Source organism: Amphiura filiformis, chromosome 13 (genome assembly GCF_039555335.1).
Source record: "Amphiura filiformis chromosome 13, Afil_fr2py, whole genome shotgun sequence".
Lineage (NCBI taxonomy): Eukaryota > Metazoa > Echinodermata > Ophiuroidea > Amphilepidida > Amphiuridae > Amphiura > Amphiura filiformis.
In genome coordinates this window covers 56,326,461-56,341,598 of record NC_092640.1, presented here as the reverse complement: position 1 = coordinate 56,341,598, position 15,138 = coordinate 56,326,461, and the positions used below count along the sequence as shown (strand labels likewise).

Sequence of the window (15,138 nt, the reverse complement as noted above, 5' to 3'; positions counted from 1 at the left end):
CCAGTATTATATTTATGTATTCAGCATGCAGGCTCTCTTTGTGGACCATAATAGTCACACTCCCCAGTGGAAGATTTTGGAAATATCTTCCACAGAGGGAGTATGAATTTTAAATGGAATGAACAAATGTACACACCCTCTGAGAAAGAATCAACTTGAATTTTTGACAGAGGGAGGGTGAGTTTCAAATAGAGTTGGCTTATTAAATGTAAGAATGTTACTCACATTTTTGACGTTTCATCTTCCATGCGGAAGATTTGATCAATAATGCGCTAATCTAGCTGCTGCACCTGGAAACCCTCCACTGTCATCCCCAGGGTGTACTGTCTCTTGCAGCAGCTAATAATATATGTGATTCTTTTACTGCAATTGATGGCATTGTCCTGTTTTCTGATCCAAATCTTTCGCATTTAACTTAAGCAGCGGGGGAGTGGGAAACACACAGGCCACCTCTGACCAATACTTCCTGGCAGTCAGTGTTGAGGTTCTTTAAAAAAAATCATCATTTTTGCTTGAAAATGTAATATTTTTCTGGATTTATGAAATAAAACAAAATGTGGTAAAATATCTCCCAAAACAAAATGTGCACAGCCCACAGGAAACAAACTTGTTTTTTTTTATCCATTTGGGTGTATTCCTAATACATTTGGCTGTATTGCTAAATATATTTGGGTGTATTCATCTACATTTGGGTGTATTCCTAATACATTTGGATGTATTCCTAATACATGTGGGTGTATTCCTAATATATTTGTGTGTATTCCTAATCCATTTGGGTGTATTCCTAATCCATATGGGTGTATTCCTAATACATTTGGGTGTATTCCTAATACTTTGGGTGTATTCCTAATACTTTTGGCTGGATACGCCAAAAATCCGGATGAGTATAAAATTATGTTTAATTATGCATTGAATGTCTGAATTGTTCAAAATGAGTAGCAAAATATTACTGAATATGATGAGGTAATAACACACAGAGTGCTATATTCCACAATACTGATGTACTTCTTAATGCTTATGTTTGGGCTGTGCAATAAATATGAGGCCGGGGAGGGGTAAATTAGGGGTTAAGAATTTTGTGGCAAGCCAAAAGCCTGGGAGCAAGCAATTTTTTAGCACATATTCATGGGGCATCTTTTAAATAAAAATGCTCTAAAACGGCTTAAAAACATGCAAATATTCATACTCACTGTGCTTACCGTATCTAGTAAGTTTTGAAAATTGGGATCCCAAAAACTTGGCATCTGCAAGGGGGAGGGCAACGATTTTTTGCCAGGCAAAGAGGGGGGAGCAATTTTTGTAAGGCAAGAAAGGCAAGCAAATTTGGCACGCTGTTTACCCCGGGGCTCATAATTATTGCTCAGCCCCTAAGGCACCAGAAACAAATGTGTTCGATCTTTGGATTGACCGTCGATGCTACTTCGATGCTTGTTATTAATGAAATATCAACTAATTAATCAAAGTTAATATTAGGCAATATTGTGACAGGAAAAAATTACTCTGTTATCACAATAGTAAATTAATTGATTTCCTAAATAATAAGGATCGACCAAGCATCGATGGTCGATCAAAAGATCATACTCATTTGTTTCTGTTGCCTAAGTCAGTAAAAATTTGAGTAACTGTTTGTGGCCTGTTAACAGCATAATGTTATATTGAAACAACATGCAAGATGTATCATGTTCAATAATAAAAAAGATCAATAAAAGTTATGGTTTTTTTAGTAATTTTTTTTTTCAGTATAGCTGAGTGTATAGTAATTATTGCTAATACATTTATGCGCATTCTTGTGTGTATTCCTAGTACATTTGTGTGTATTCTTAATTTGGGTTAGGCTACGCCGTATTCCACTTGCCCATTGTGCATACTCTGGATATTGTATTTAAGCTTAAAACTCTGATTTAATTAATGTGTGCACAATTGATAGATTTTCACAACTGATCTTTTCAGTCACCGTACTCCCTCGGTTTGTTAGCTTCCCAAGTGGTTAACACGGTTGTCAATGGATGAAATTGTCGGATTTCTGGCCTACTAAAATTGGCCATGATGTAATGCATCTTTAAATGGATATGGATCTGGCTTGTGATTGGTCGCCCAGATCTCGTTATGGTTTAAATCCTCCGGGCACCTGCCATTACCATTAATAACTACATGGTACACAACTACAGGGTGTCCCAAAAATAAGAGGCCCCTCATTGCGCCCTCTTTTTCGCCTATTTTTGAAAAGTTGATCAAATATATTTTGGTATGTAAAGAAACCTTTAATTGTTAGCTTTAATAAACCAAAACATTTATTGCAATCGGCTCACAACTTTTGTAGATATGCCCTTTTAAAGACAAATACCCGTTTTTCACTCTGTCCACGGATATCAAACAGAGTGGTCAGGATGGGTCATGCTGTGGAGTGACCTGCAAGATCACCATACCTCACACCACTTGATTTCTTCATTTGTGGCAAAATCCAAGATCTATGCAAACGTATTACTGCTATATTCACAAGTATCCGGCGCACAAGGTTGGTACGCAACGCAATTGATGCAATGAGGACTAGGGCTGAAACCTGTATTCGTCAAGGAGGCAACCAGGTAGAGGGCAGAGCAGCACACTTCAACTCACTTCAAAAGAACCAAAGACAAACTAAACAGCCCTTTTCAGGGCTACATTTGATTCCAAAAAGAGAAATGAATATGTTGTCAATGAAAAGAAAGCAAGAAACAAGAAAGTAAGAAACATAAAACAAAAAGGCATAAAATAACCGAGAAAAACATAAGTAATTGCAAGTATAGCAAAAGAAGTCCCATCCCACATCAATTTCGCCCAAATTAATGACACTTAACAAAATCCATAACCCATAAGCCCACCGGTAAAGCCCATTCCCTAAAATAAAGTTGTTATTTTATAAAGTTATCATCGAGGAATGTTTTATATTCATGCATGGTATATGCACTTTTCAATCTTTGAAGTAGCCAAACCTCCGTGGACAGAGTGAAAAACGGATACATTTCTTTAAAAGGACATATCTTCAAAAGTTATGAGCCGATTTAAATAATTGTTTCGGTTTATTAAAGCTATTGGGTAAAGGCTTCTTTACACCAACATATACTTGATCAACTTTTCTGAAATAGGAGAAAAAGAGGGTGCAATGAGGGGCCTCTTTTTTTGGGACACCCTGTATGCGGCCTTTGTGTTGGCGGGAACATTAAACTCTCAGTAAGTGCATGAGCCCGTCTTGTACTTGCGGTTGAATTGGCTTGATAAACAAGTATGATTGACAGTGTGTGCCGTTCAAAGTCCCGTTTAAAAATGCAATGTACATTTTTAACTCGGACTTTCGCGATTAATAAACTGGTAGATTCTAAAATCAGAATTGTTCAGTATTGAAGTGCCAATATAATTATGACATTATGATATGTTGCATTCAATAATATAAGCCTACGTACACTTTACTTTTACTGTCACTAATATAATTATATAAACTTTATCATAACAATTTTATACTAGTATTTTGATGTAATAAATATCAGTATAATTTCGAGTTCAACTGAATGCTTTCATCATGATTAATAACATGCTTTTATTTATCAAAAATCGACTATGGCATAGTCTAAATTTGGGCGTATTCCTTATACAAATGGGCGCATTTCTGAAACTATTTGGGTGTATTTTGCACAGGAAGGAAGAAGATCGAGCTATCTACTGATACCTAGTTGCATAATAGCTAATTATTTGTCACAATCCTATGACAGCATAATATAGCTCCGTTTATAAATGGTGAGAATCAAACCTTCGTGCACATTTCAACATTAGGGGCTATCATTTTCTTCGGAAGGAGGGTCCCAAATTTACAAAAAATCGGCATCAATAAATAATAATTGTATGTCCCCCCCCCAGAGGTGTCAAAATGTTCGTTTTGATAGTGCAATCCTATCCTTATTTGAATTCAAATATCTTGGATGTTTCGTTACCTAGGCAAAATAGGTGAAGTACCATTGAGGCCTATTTATACCTTGACCTATTTAGCTGTGTAACAAAACATCTTGGAGGGGTGCAATCCTATCTTTATTTGAATTGTTTCATCAAAACGAACAATTTGACACCTTTTTTGGCAAAATCGGAGCACTTTGATGTTTTTGACCCCCATAGAGCCAAAAATGTGACCTTCTCGAGCTTTCTCGGTTATAACTCAAGAACGGTACATCCTATAGATAGGTCAAACTATGCCTTTTCTGAATCCTAGTGACTACATTGGAATGGTGTTTAACACAATTTAAGCAACTTTGAAATTTGACCCTGTGTAAAGTTTGATGACCTTTTCCCCGCCAAAAGCTACTCCAGTTCAATAATGCTACAGGCATTTTTGTGTAGCCCATGATGTCAACTATCTCTGGTGGAAGTGCAGCATTGCCCCTCCCCCCCCCCCCCAAAGTGGTACAAACACCCCATCTGAGGGCACAGGGGCGTAGCAAGAGCATCAGGGGCCCATGGACAAGGAACAGTACGGGCCCTTTTAACCAGGGCGTGATTTAGCCTACCTTATGGGCCCTGGGCCAGGCCAAAATTTGGAGGCCCCGAACTCACGTGCCGAGGAAGCAGGGCTGTCAACATTTTGGAATTGCTTGGCGTGAGACAGAGGCGTACCGGGATTTGCCGACTTCAATGTTCATTTTGGGTAGGAACAACAATTTATTCATGGCGATGCGTGAGATTTTACTCAATTTTCAGCTTTTTGCGTGAGGTTTACTTTTAGGCGTGAGATTATACTACCTTGGCGTGAGACCGTGAGAAAGTGACCCAATGCGTGAGACTCACGGCCAATGCGTGAGAGTTGACAGCCCTGGAGGAAGGCATGTGCACTCAAGTCAGTGGCCAAGTTTTGGTTTAACTAAAGGGGGACTAACATATTTTGTTCAATTCAATTTCAGACTACTTTGGCCCCAGATCCACATAAATATTTGTATTTGAATGCGCGCGAAGCGTGGAAAATTTTAAAATTTTGCCCTATTTTTACCAAAAAACATGCTGTTATTGGGGTTAAAAGAAAGCATAGGGCAATTTTGGGGGCCCAAAATTGCCCTGGACCCGGACCCATCTGGCCCAATGGTATAAAAATCCGTCCCTGCTCTCCATTATCAGCCCTTATTTAATTTTCGCTTTTGTGCTCGGGGCCCCTGAACCCTCGGGGCCCATGGACTTCGTCCACCCTGTCCCCCCGCTTGCTACGCGCCTGTGAGGGCATCAGGCTCACACACTATATTGAGTGACCCACTAATCCTAGTAAGTCTTGTACTCCTATTGAGTGACCCACTAATCCTGGTTAGTCTTGTGCCCCTATTGAGTGACCCACTCCCGGGATCCACTCATCCCAGATAGTCTTGTACCCCTATTGAGTGACCCACTAATCGTGGTTTGTCTTGTATCCCTATTGAGTGACCCACTAATCCTGGTTAGTCTTATACCCCTATTAAGTGACCCACTGATCCGGGTTAGTCCTGTACTCCTATTGAGTGACCACTGACCCTAGTTATTCTTGTACCCCTATTGAGTAAACCACTAATCCTGGTTAGTCTTGTACCCCTATTGAGTGACCCACTGATCCTGGTTAGTCTCATACTCCTATTGAGTGACCCACTGACCCTAGTTAGTCTTGTACCATTTAGTGACCCACTGATCCTGGTTAGTCTTGTACCCCTATTGAGTGATCCACTGATCCTGGTTAGTCTTGTAATCCTATTAAGTGACCCACTGATCCGGGTTAGTCTTGTACTCCTATTGAGTGACCCATTGACCCTAGTTATTCTTGTACCTTTATTGAGTGACCCACTGGTCCTGGTTTTTAGTCTTGTACTCCTATTGAGTGAACCACTAATCCTGGTAACCACTAATCCTGGTCTTGTACCCCTATTGAGTGACCCACTGATCCTAGTTAGTCTCATACTCCTATTGAGTGCTAGTGACCCACCGACCCTAGTTATAGTCTTGTACCTTTATTGAGTGACCCACTGATCCTTGTTTTTAGTCTTGTACCCCTATTGAGTGACCCACTGACCCTAGTTAGTCTGGTACCCCTTTTGAGTGACCCACTGATCCTGGTTAGTCTTGCACTGCTATTGAGTGACTCATTGCACTGACCCTAGTTAGTCCCGTACCCCTTTTGAGTGACCCACCGATCCTGGTTAGTCCCGTACCCCTTTAGAGTGACCCACCGATCCTGGTTAGTCCTGTATCCCTTTTGAGTGACCCACTGATCCTGGTTAGTCTTGTGCCCCTATTGATTGACCCACTGATCCTGGTTGGTCTTGTACCACTATTGAGTGACCCACTGATCCTGGTGGCACATGTGGGCTCCTTTGTAATAGAGAGATTGCCAGTTCCAAACGTAGCATCGAAGGTACGTGGAATCTATTCAAAATCCTATCACAAGAGAGCGATTTTGACTAAGATTCCACATACGTTTGGAAATCGCAGTTTCTCTATTTAGGGTAAATTTTGCGTACAAATAACAACCCTCTAATGAAAATCCTAGACTTAAGGGTCCGTGACCGTATTTGCTGTGGGACTTTTAAAGACATACTTTTAGTGCAAAAATTCCAGTTATGTCAAGGGGCCACATGCGCCAATTGGCAAATCTGCAGTATTAACCCTAACACTTAACCCTGCTTTTTTGATATCGAAAGTTCAAGATACGAAAAATGAGAGAAGATGAACAAAGAAGTCACTTGGCACCCCCGGATTTGAACCTTTGACCCCCCGCATGCCAACCACACAATCACGGACCGGTAGCTACACAGGTTATTGCTGCCCGGGCAGTAATTCCGTGAGCATATAACACTTAGGGTGATTGTGTCATCGCAGACCCTGGGATTCACGCATGAGCTTAATTTTTCATTGTGGTTTTTTTGGGTGTTAGGGTTAATTAACATACTCCACACCTAAGCCAAAACAAAACAATGCTGGGGCCAGGCTGGTCAGAGGAAGCCAAGGGAGTATCCCATCATGCATTGCAGTGTTTCTGCTTTCTTCATCAAATGTACATACAAAATAATGAACAGCCACTTAAAAGGGCATTTCGTGATCCACAGCCTCGTCCCCCACTTTTCTCAAAAAAGTTGAGATTTTTATATCACTGGAAACCTCTGGCTACATAATGTTTATGTACAAAATATTTCTTGCAGATTAATTCCTTTAGCAAAGATATCGTGAAATTTTAATTTCGTTCTGGTGCACCAGAACGAAATTACAATGCATTGTCTATGGAGCAGTGTAATACACATAATCATGCATAACTCGCGTAACGCAAAATCGGAATCAACTGAAATTTTGGGAATAGGTTTTTTCGTGGATATCTAATGAAAATGACATAAATAGAGGATGCTAGGATCACGAAATACTCCTTTAAATATTGAGAGCTATCATGGATAGTTTTAATTTTCACAATCAGTTAAGACCATAAGGTCATATTTTTTCAAACTAGTCAAAAGCACCCATGAGTAATTGAAAGTTGAAGTGAAAGCTTTTATGTACACTTTCAGTTATAATTGTGGTAGCACAAAGCATGATGGGATAAACCTTTCAACTGCTGTGGATCCAAGGTAAAACTCGGTACACACAAATAATGACACATGACAAATTTTTTTTTTTACTTTTTCCTTTTTCACTCCCAGAGAACGATAACATAAGGTGACATGTTACAATATTAATAACCCAGGTGAATGTTAAACGGTTTTATTTTGGTCCAGATGGTGACACATAGTCCACAGACCATTTCTCTATAAACGTTTACCACATGCAAAAATTATTTCAGTTGCACGTGACGTGCATTTGATATTTCAAAATTAAACCAAGTCTTAGTTAAGTGTATTGCTCTATACTGTCCAATTCCTTGTTGCTGAAATAATATCATATACGGTTTATAACTGTCCTGGTCTTTTTAACTGAAGATAGTCTCATACCCAGTTTGTAACTGTCCTGTCCTGTTTTAGTTCTTATCGGGAGATGGTTACTTAAAGATCACGGTAGCTGTTTCATATTATACTTGTAAAGATGGTAGGATCATAATGATGTTACATTTTTAACTTCACTTTATACGGGTCACAGAGCTCTTTTGTTTGCTTTTTTAAATATTCTAAGATCTTTTTAAAAATATAAGCCAGAGAATTACATGTTAATTCAGCAACACAATGCTAGCCTGGAGAGTAGTAAACGCCATAATGGCAAATTATCGTTCAAACTCACACTTTCTAAAAATTATCGCCTGTGGAGTATTGGTTGGTTTGGCATAATATGCTTTGGTGTGTAAACATTGACATCATGGATTCACTAGGCTTCAGTGCGTACAGGTTGATATTAAAATGGATCAACTCAAAGCAGTTACATAGTGGCTTTTATAATGGATCCACTCAAAGCAGTTATGCAGTGGCTTTTCAAGACTTAACATAAATGTTGTGATAAACAAATCATTCATCTGGGCTTGGTGTGTTACAACTATAAACTAACAAAAAATAACATTTTTATATTCTTATTTTGCTGCTGTGCCCAAATAGATAGATTTTTATGTTGTTTTTAATATTCAAGTGAAGTAGTTGTTGACGGCCGAGGTCTGGTTATGACGGGGGCCAATCGGTTACTTCTTAGTCGTCCAGCGTTTCCTTGTCGAACATGTACTCTCCAAGTCCAGTGCCAACGCGCTTCAGATTACGGATGTGGTCACCCAGTTCTTTGATGGCTTCCACTTGTTCTGTGAGGAAGTGAGTCTCAATCCAGTCACACATCTGTTGATGAAATGAAAGCATATTCACACATTAGAAAATATGATAACAAACTAGAAATGTCGCGGTTTTCGACGCAAGGCGTCGAATGGGATGCCTCCACCATGGGGCGATTTAAATGTGTACAAATCCATTTTTAGTAATTTGACCTCAGATGACCCTTGGGTGACCCTGGATGACCCCAAAATGACATGCCAAAATTTGGCTCTAAATGTTGACTGTACCCACCAAGTTTCATGCCCATACGACCAATTTTATTAATTTGACCTTAGATGACCCCGAAATGACCATCCAAAATTTTGGCTCTAAATGTTGATTGTTTCATGCCCATATGACAATTTTTAGTAATTTGAACTCAGATGACCCCTGGGTGACCTTGGATGACCCTGAAATGACCTTCCAAAAATTTGGCTCCAAATGTTGACTGTACCCACTAAGTTTCATGCCCATACGATCAAATTTATTTATTTGACCGTAGATGACCCCTGGGTGACCTCAGATGACCCCAAAATGACCTTCCAAGAATTTGGCTCTAAATGTTGACTGTACCTACCAAGTTTCATGCCCATACGACCAATTTTATCAATTTGACCTTAGATGACCCCGGATGACCCCAAAATGACCTTCCAAAAATTAACTCTAAATGTTGACTGTACCCACCAAGTTTCATGCCCATAAGACAATATTTAGTAATTTGACCTTAGATGACCCTTGGGTGACCCCGAAATGACCTTTCAAAAATTTGGCTCTAAATGTTGACTGTATCTACCAAGTTTCATGCCCATACAACAGTTTTTAGTAATTTGACCTCAAATGACCTTTGACCTCAGTATATGACCTTGAACATCACCCAAAAAAAAGTTTTTGACCATGACCCAACTATCCTGAAAATCTGAAGTCAATCCGCCCATCCATGCCCGAGATACAGCATCCGGACGGAACAGTTTTTAGTAATTTGACCTCAAATGACCTTTGACCTCAGTATATGACCTTGAACATCACCCAAAAAAAAGTATCCAGAGTTTTTGACCATGACCCAACTATCCTGAAAATCTGAAGTCAATCCGCCCATCCATGCCCGAGATACAGCATCCGGACGGAAGCTCGGACAGTGCAAAAACAGTATGCCTCGCGCGCTCGCGGTGGAGGCATAAAAAAGTACAGGTCTACATGAGACAGGGCCGTAACCAGCTCGGGGGAGGGGGGGAACATTCTTGTGGGATATCAACTTTTACTAGCAGGTTCTAGAGACTGTACTTTTGAGTTTTGGAAGTCTTTTGAGCTTCCAAAAAGGACTTGGATTTTCTTTTTCATGTTGTCAAGGGGGCACTTACTTTCCGCTTCACTTTTTGCGTTAGGTGGGGGCACCCCTGCTGGCTACGCTACTGATGAGAGGATCAATCCAAAAGGAAAAACAGCGCACAGAAATACAGTAAAGAAATGCAAAAAAATTTTGCTCTGGGAAAAATCTCATCCCTGAATGAATTGCAGTTTTTGAAGTTGGTCAACTCCACTCAACATCATCATACAAAGGGTTTGAAACGCATTCAGCCCTGAATAAACTCACTCATACACACAGGGTTAATTAAGCATGGAGCTGTGAGCCCCTCATCCTACCTGCTTGTCTTCATGGGTGTCAGCCGTCTTGTGGAGATCAAGCAGGGACTGATTAACACTCTTCTCCAAGGCCTGCGCTGTCTGCATGGCATCCATTAACGTTCCCCATTCGTCCTTCTCGGGTTTCTGTATTAATTATAACAAATTTAAACATTAATTTCCATACCTACTGCTGTTTTTAAAGAAGACTATAACCTTTTTTACAAGACTGATAATTGCAAATTATAGCATTGAGCCATCCACTTCATAACACAAACAAAAACTACAACTATGGTCTGTGGGTTAGGAAATTTTCTGTTTTATGAACATGTGTGTAACCAGGGGTGTATCCAGGTTTTTGAAAGGGGGACTATGGGGTGAGCACTCATCAAAAATTGTCAGATTTTTTCAACTCTCTGAAGTCCCTGGATCCACCCTTGCATAACACATACATTGTACCATCACCAACCCCCCTTTCTCTACCCAAGTCCTGGGTGATGATGATTGTCATCTCTCAATAAAATATTTTACAATTATATGCCAGTCAGAATTCCCACAATGCATTGTTTCAATTTTCTCTCCTAATATGCAACCCTGTTCAACATGAACAGAGCACATCCAGATCTTGCAAAATGTGTTTATTTCATGACTATCGTCCCATGTTTGACCAGTCTATCTATTCTCAACTTGAAACAAATGAAAGTGAATGGATGTGTCATTTGATGAACTTAAGGTGATGGATACCAGTAATCATTTTGTCAAATTGAATTAACTTACAATGATGTTTTGGAGTACAATGCGGCCACCACGCTGATTCTGGAATTTCATCAGCTTCTGAGCATGCTCACGCTCCTCATCGGAAGCCTTCTTGAAATACTTGTGAGCACCTGGTAGCGCAACATCATCCCGGTCAAAATGGTACGCCTGCAATTGAAGAAAAATATTCAAACAATGCCCATTATGGTATAACATGTATCATTCTAGACGTATCACACAACTTCATGATGCATTGCATATATACAATGCTTTATAATTATATACATTATACTTTTAGGGTGGTAGACTGGTAGTTTTTTATTGTACTGTCCATATCTTGAAAACTTATTTGATTTCACTTGCGGGCCAAATTAATTTGAACTTAAAATCTACCAAGGTTAAATACCGTACACACAATTATTGTTTATTTAAAATTCGTCATTGTATTGCCAACTTGCTAGCTAGTCAATATAACTTTGCTCTTCCGTTCAAAATCATTCATTATGAAATTGGATGCCGATACACCCACGTAATATTAGTAACTTTCAGAAGATAACAATGGCTTTTACACCTCGCTGGCTTTGGCAAACAAACAGAAACAGTCATGATGACATCATGACAAACACAAAACACAACAGTCATCATGGGTCAAATGTATGTAGTGCACCAATACACTAAATTACTGGATATGTACCTTATTTTTAAGTAGGGTTATTTTTGTAATATTTTATAAATCTTCATCATCATCCAGTTGCCACAGCCACAATTTGGTATCCCAATAAAGGCAATTTTGAACTTATCGATCGTCTCACAACTATATTGCTGGAAGACGGCAATTTTTGGACTTTCCTTTGGAGCTTGAGCGAGAAAACATTAATTTTAGGCCATTTTCAGTAAATTTATATGTTATTGTTGACACTACAAAAACAAATTTCAAGTTTTTGAACTTTATTTTCTCAAGATATAAAATTCGGAGATTTATACAATTTATATCAATTTTATCTCACTGATCATTTATGACAACTTGGGCCACATTTTTGGGGTGGATTTGTGAAAATGTACTGGTATACAACATTTTCAGTGTCGCATGTGCGTGGCCCATTTATATATGCTAATATAGACTGGAAATTTGTGAAACGGCTTCACATTAAAAAGTTCTTAGAACCAGGGTTCGATTTGGGTTTTGCATGCCCAGAATGCCCCCAGATGTATGTAAATTGTAATATTCGTTTTGACATTTTTGCCTGTGCATGCAAAATTTTGTGATATTCAGCTCAAGATATTCACACAAAAACTGCAGCGATGCATGTACAACTTTTATTTTCTAAATCAACTCCTGCTTATTTTTAGACATACAGAGTCAGATACCAAATGCAATTGTTAATAACAAAAAAAGTTATTTTCCAATTTTAGAAATTATGCCTGGAATGATGGGTACACTTGTTCGACTTCAGTGTTAGGAATACTTTTATCAAACATGTTAACAAATAAAAAGTTAACTTTAAGGGAAGGGGTATGGACGTTTGGACAGTACTTATTGTGGGACATTAGAGCACATCAGACATATCGAATTGCATTCTGAATACGAAGAATGTCCTTCTGATATCAAATAATTTTAATTTTTTGAAATTCGCAATGTAATACACATTTTATGGTAAATCATTAAAAATTGATATTTTTGATATTTAACAGTACTTGAAGTAAACTTATAAATCTGATGATTTATAAAAGTGTATGTAGGTGGGATGAAAAGCCGACGATCAATTGAAAATTTTGACTTTTCAGTATTGAAGATATGGATTTTTTTCCCAAAACACCAAAAAAGAATAGGTCTTTTGGGAAAAAATCCATATCTTCAATATAAAAGGTCAACATTTTCAATTGATCGTCGGCTTTTCCTCCCAGCTACATACACTTTAAGAATATATCATTAGATTTATAAAATTTATTTCGAGGACTGTTATATCAAAAATTTGAAAAATATCAAATTTTTATAATTTGTCATAAAATTTGTATTTATATCGTGATTTTCAAAAAATGTAAATTATTTGATATCAGAAAGACATGCTTCGTATTCAGAATGCAATTCGATACGTCTGAGGTGCTCTCATGTCCCACAAAAAAATACTGTCGAAACGCCATAAACGCTCATTCTAGATCCCTTAAGGCAGCGCCATACATAGCATTGATGTCAGTCAAATTAAATTAGTTTTTACGTTGTACACATTTACAATGAACAATCTCATGTTCATACTATACACGCTATACAGTGTTAGAAATTATAGGGAAAATATGGAGGTTGTCCCGAGGACAACTAAAGCATAAATTCTGCTTGTCCTCAAAACAATTTGGTTGTCCCCAAAATGTGTCATATATATTTGGAGGTAAAATATAATGGTTGTCCAGGGGATAAGTACATACATGTAGCTCAATTTGGTTGTCCCCAGTGATTTTTGGACAAGAGGACAAGAGGATAAGTGCTTATTTCGAACACTGACGCTATATAACGGTGCGCGCGATTGGTCGAGAGCCGGGCATAAACAACGTTTATGCCCGGTGGGCCGGATGTGCAATGGAAAACGAAGACAATTCATGATTTTTAATGATGTTACTTGTTATTTTTTGTTATTATTTTGATGAAATAAGAATCACAAAATGTTCTGGTATGTATGAGCGGGGTTCATTCATATATTTTCATGACTAAGCGTTTGTTTATGCCCTCGGCCGCAAGCGCCCCTCGGGCATAATTAACCGCTTAGTCATGAAAATATATGAATGAAGCCCTAAATCATGATGATCTTTTATTTAATCACAAAAATATCGAAAACAAAAAAGATAAGCCCTTTACATGTAAATGGAAATCATTATCTAAGCCTGACGTGATAAATTACTATTTGGTTTCTGCTTGATTGATCAAATAAAACTTGTTTGTTTATATGCTGAGACCACATGACTGTGAGTGGGTCAGGTGACTTCTGATCGAGGGAGGTCAGCTGATTCTGGCGCAGTAGAAAATGGCCTTGCTTGTGACGCAGCATAAAATCCGCCATTTTGGTAATGCAAAAATACTTCATATAATTTCGTGTTTTACATCTAAAATTAAGCACCTAATTTGTATCTATTTTTTAACAAAATTAACACCGTCAGTTTCAGTGATCTTTTCTGAGACTCAACATGTTATTTTAACAAGCAATTTTTACATGCAAATAGCAACGATCGCATTTTTAAAAGATATATATTTTTTTTCGCTACTTACCATAGAAAGATACACGTAAGATGCATACAACTCAAGGTTGATTTGCTTGTTGACGCCTGCTTCGGATTCCTGGTGGAAATTTTGACGAACTGTGCTTGTTGCCATTTTGTCAGTTGATTGTTGATGATCTAAAGATGATCGAAATTGGTTTGATGATTTGAAGAATAGTAAATTTATTGAGATTTCGGCTAAGAACAGCGATGCCTGGTTTCGACACTGCGAAAGCGCAAACAACTTTGTCCTTGATGATACCTCGACTGTGCCGCAAATTTGTTGTGGTCGGATTTATATACAAAGATACCTTTGGCTGTTCTATCAATTAAACACGCACAAAATGAAAACTTTTTTGATTTAGAAATCGAGTATAAAATTGCACAAAATATCAAACAGCATGTAAAAAACGTACAGCTATCGATTTACTTTAAAATGATAAATTATATTCACGCATTATAAAAGAAATTAACATTAATAAAGTAATTTACTGGGGAGTAATAGTATAAAAAGGAAGATATAATTATTCTGTCGTCATTGCAATGTCGTCATTTTCTAAAAATGTGATTGGTTGAACGAGTTCATGACATGCATATTCATGAGTTTATGTGCAATTCACGTTTTATGACACACGTACGAATGACAAGGTCACGTAATGAAAGTAAGGTAAAGTTCACGATGAGATAGCAGAAAATCATGAGCGCAGCCAGAATTCCAAGATTTTGATAGGCCTACCACTGATCTCTAGGGGGGGGGGGGAAGCCGCCCGGGGAG

General features: G+C 38.3%; 1 protein-coding gene across 1 annotated transcript; it reads right to left on the bottom strand.

Annotated features, from left to right (window-relative positions):
- Positions 1–8,337: 8,337 nt before the first annotated feature.
- On the bottom strand, positions 8,338–14,631 carry LOC140168558 (soma ferritin-like). Its single transcript, XM_072191958.1, has 4 exons — positions 14,374–14,631; positions 11,139–11,285; positions 10,383–10,508; positions 8,338–8,768 (listed from the first exon to the last, which is right to left on the bottom strand). Exons 1-4 carry the CDS (start codon positions 14,476–14,478, stop codon positions 8,628–8,630), a joined length of 519 nt encoding a protein of 172 aa, XP_072048059.1. The 5' UTR covers positions 14,479–14,631; the 3' UTR covers positions 8,338–8,627.
- Between the last annotated feature and the right edge of the window lie 507 nt (positions 14,632–15,138).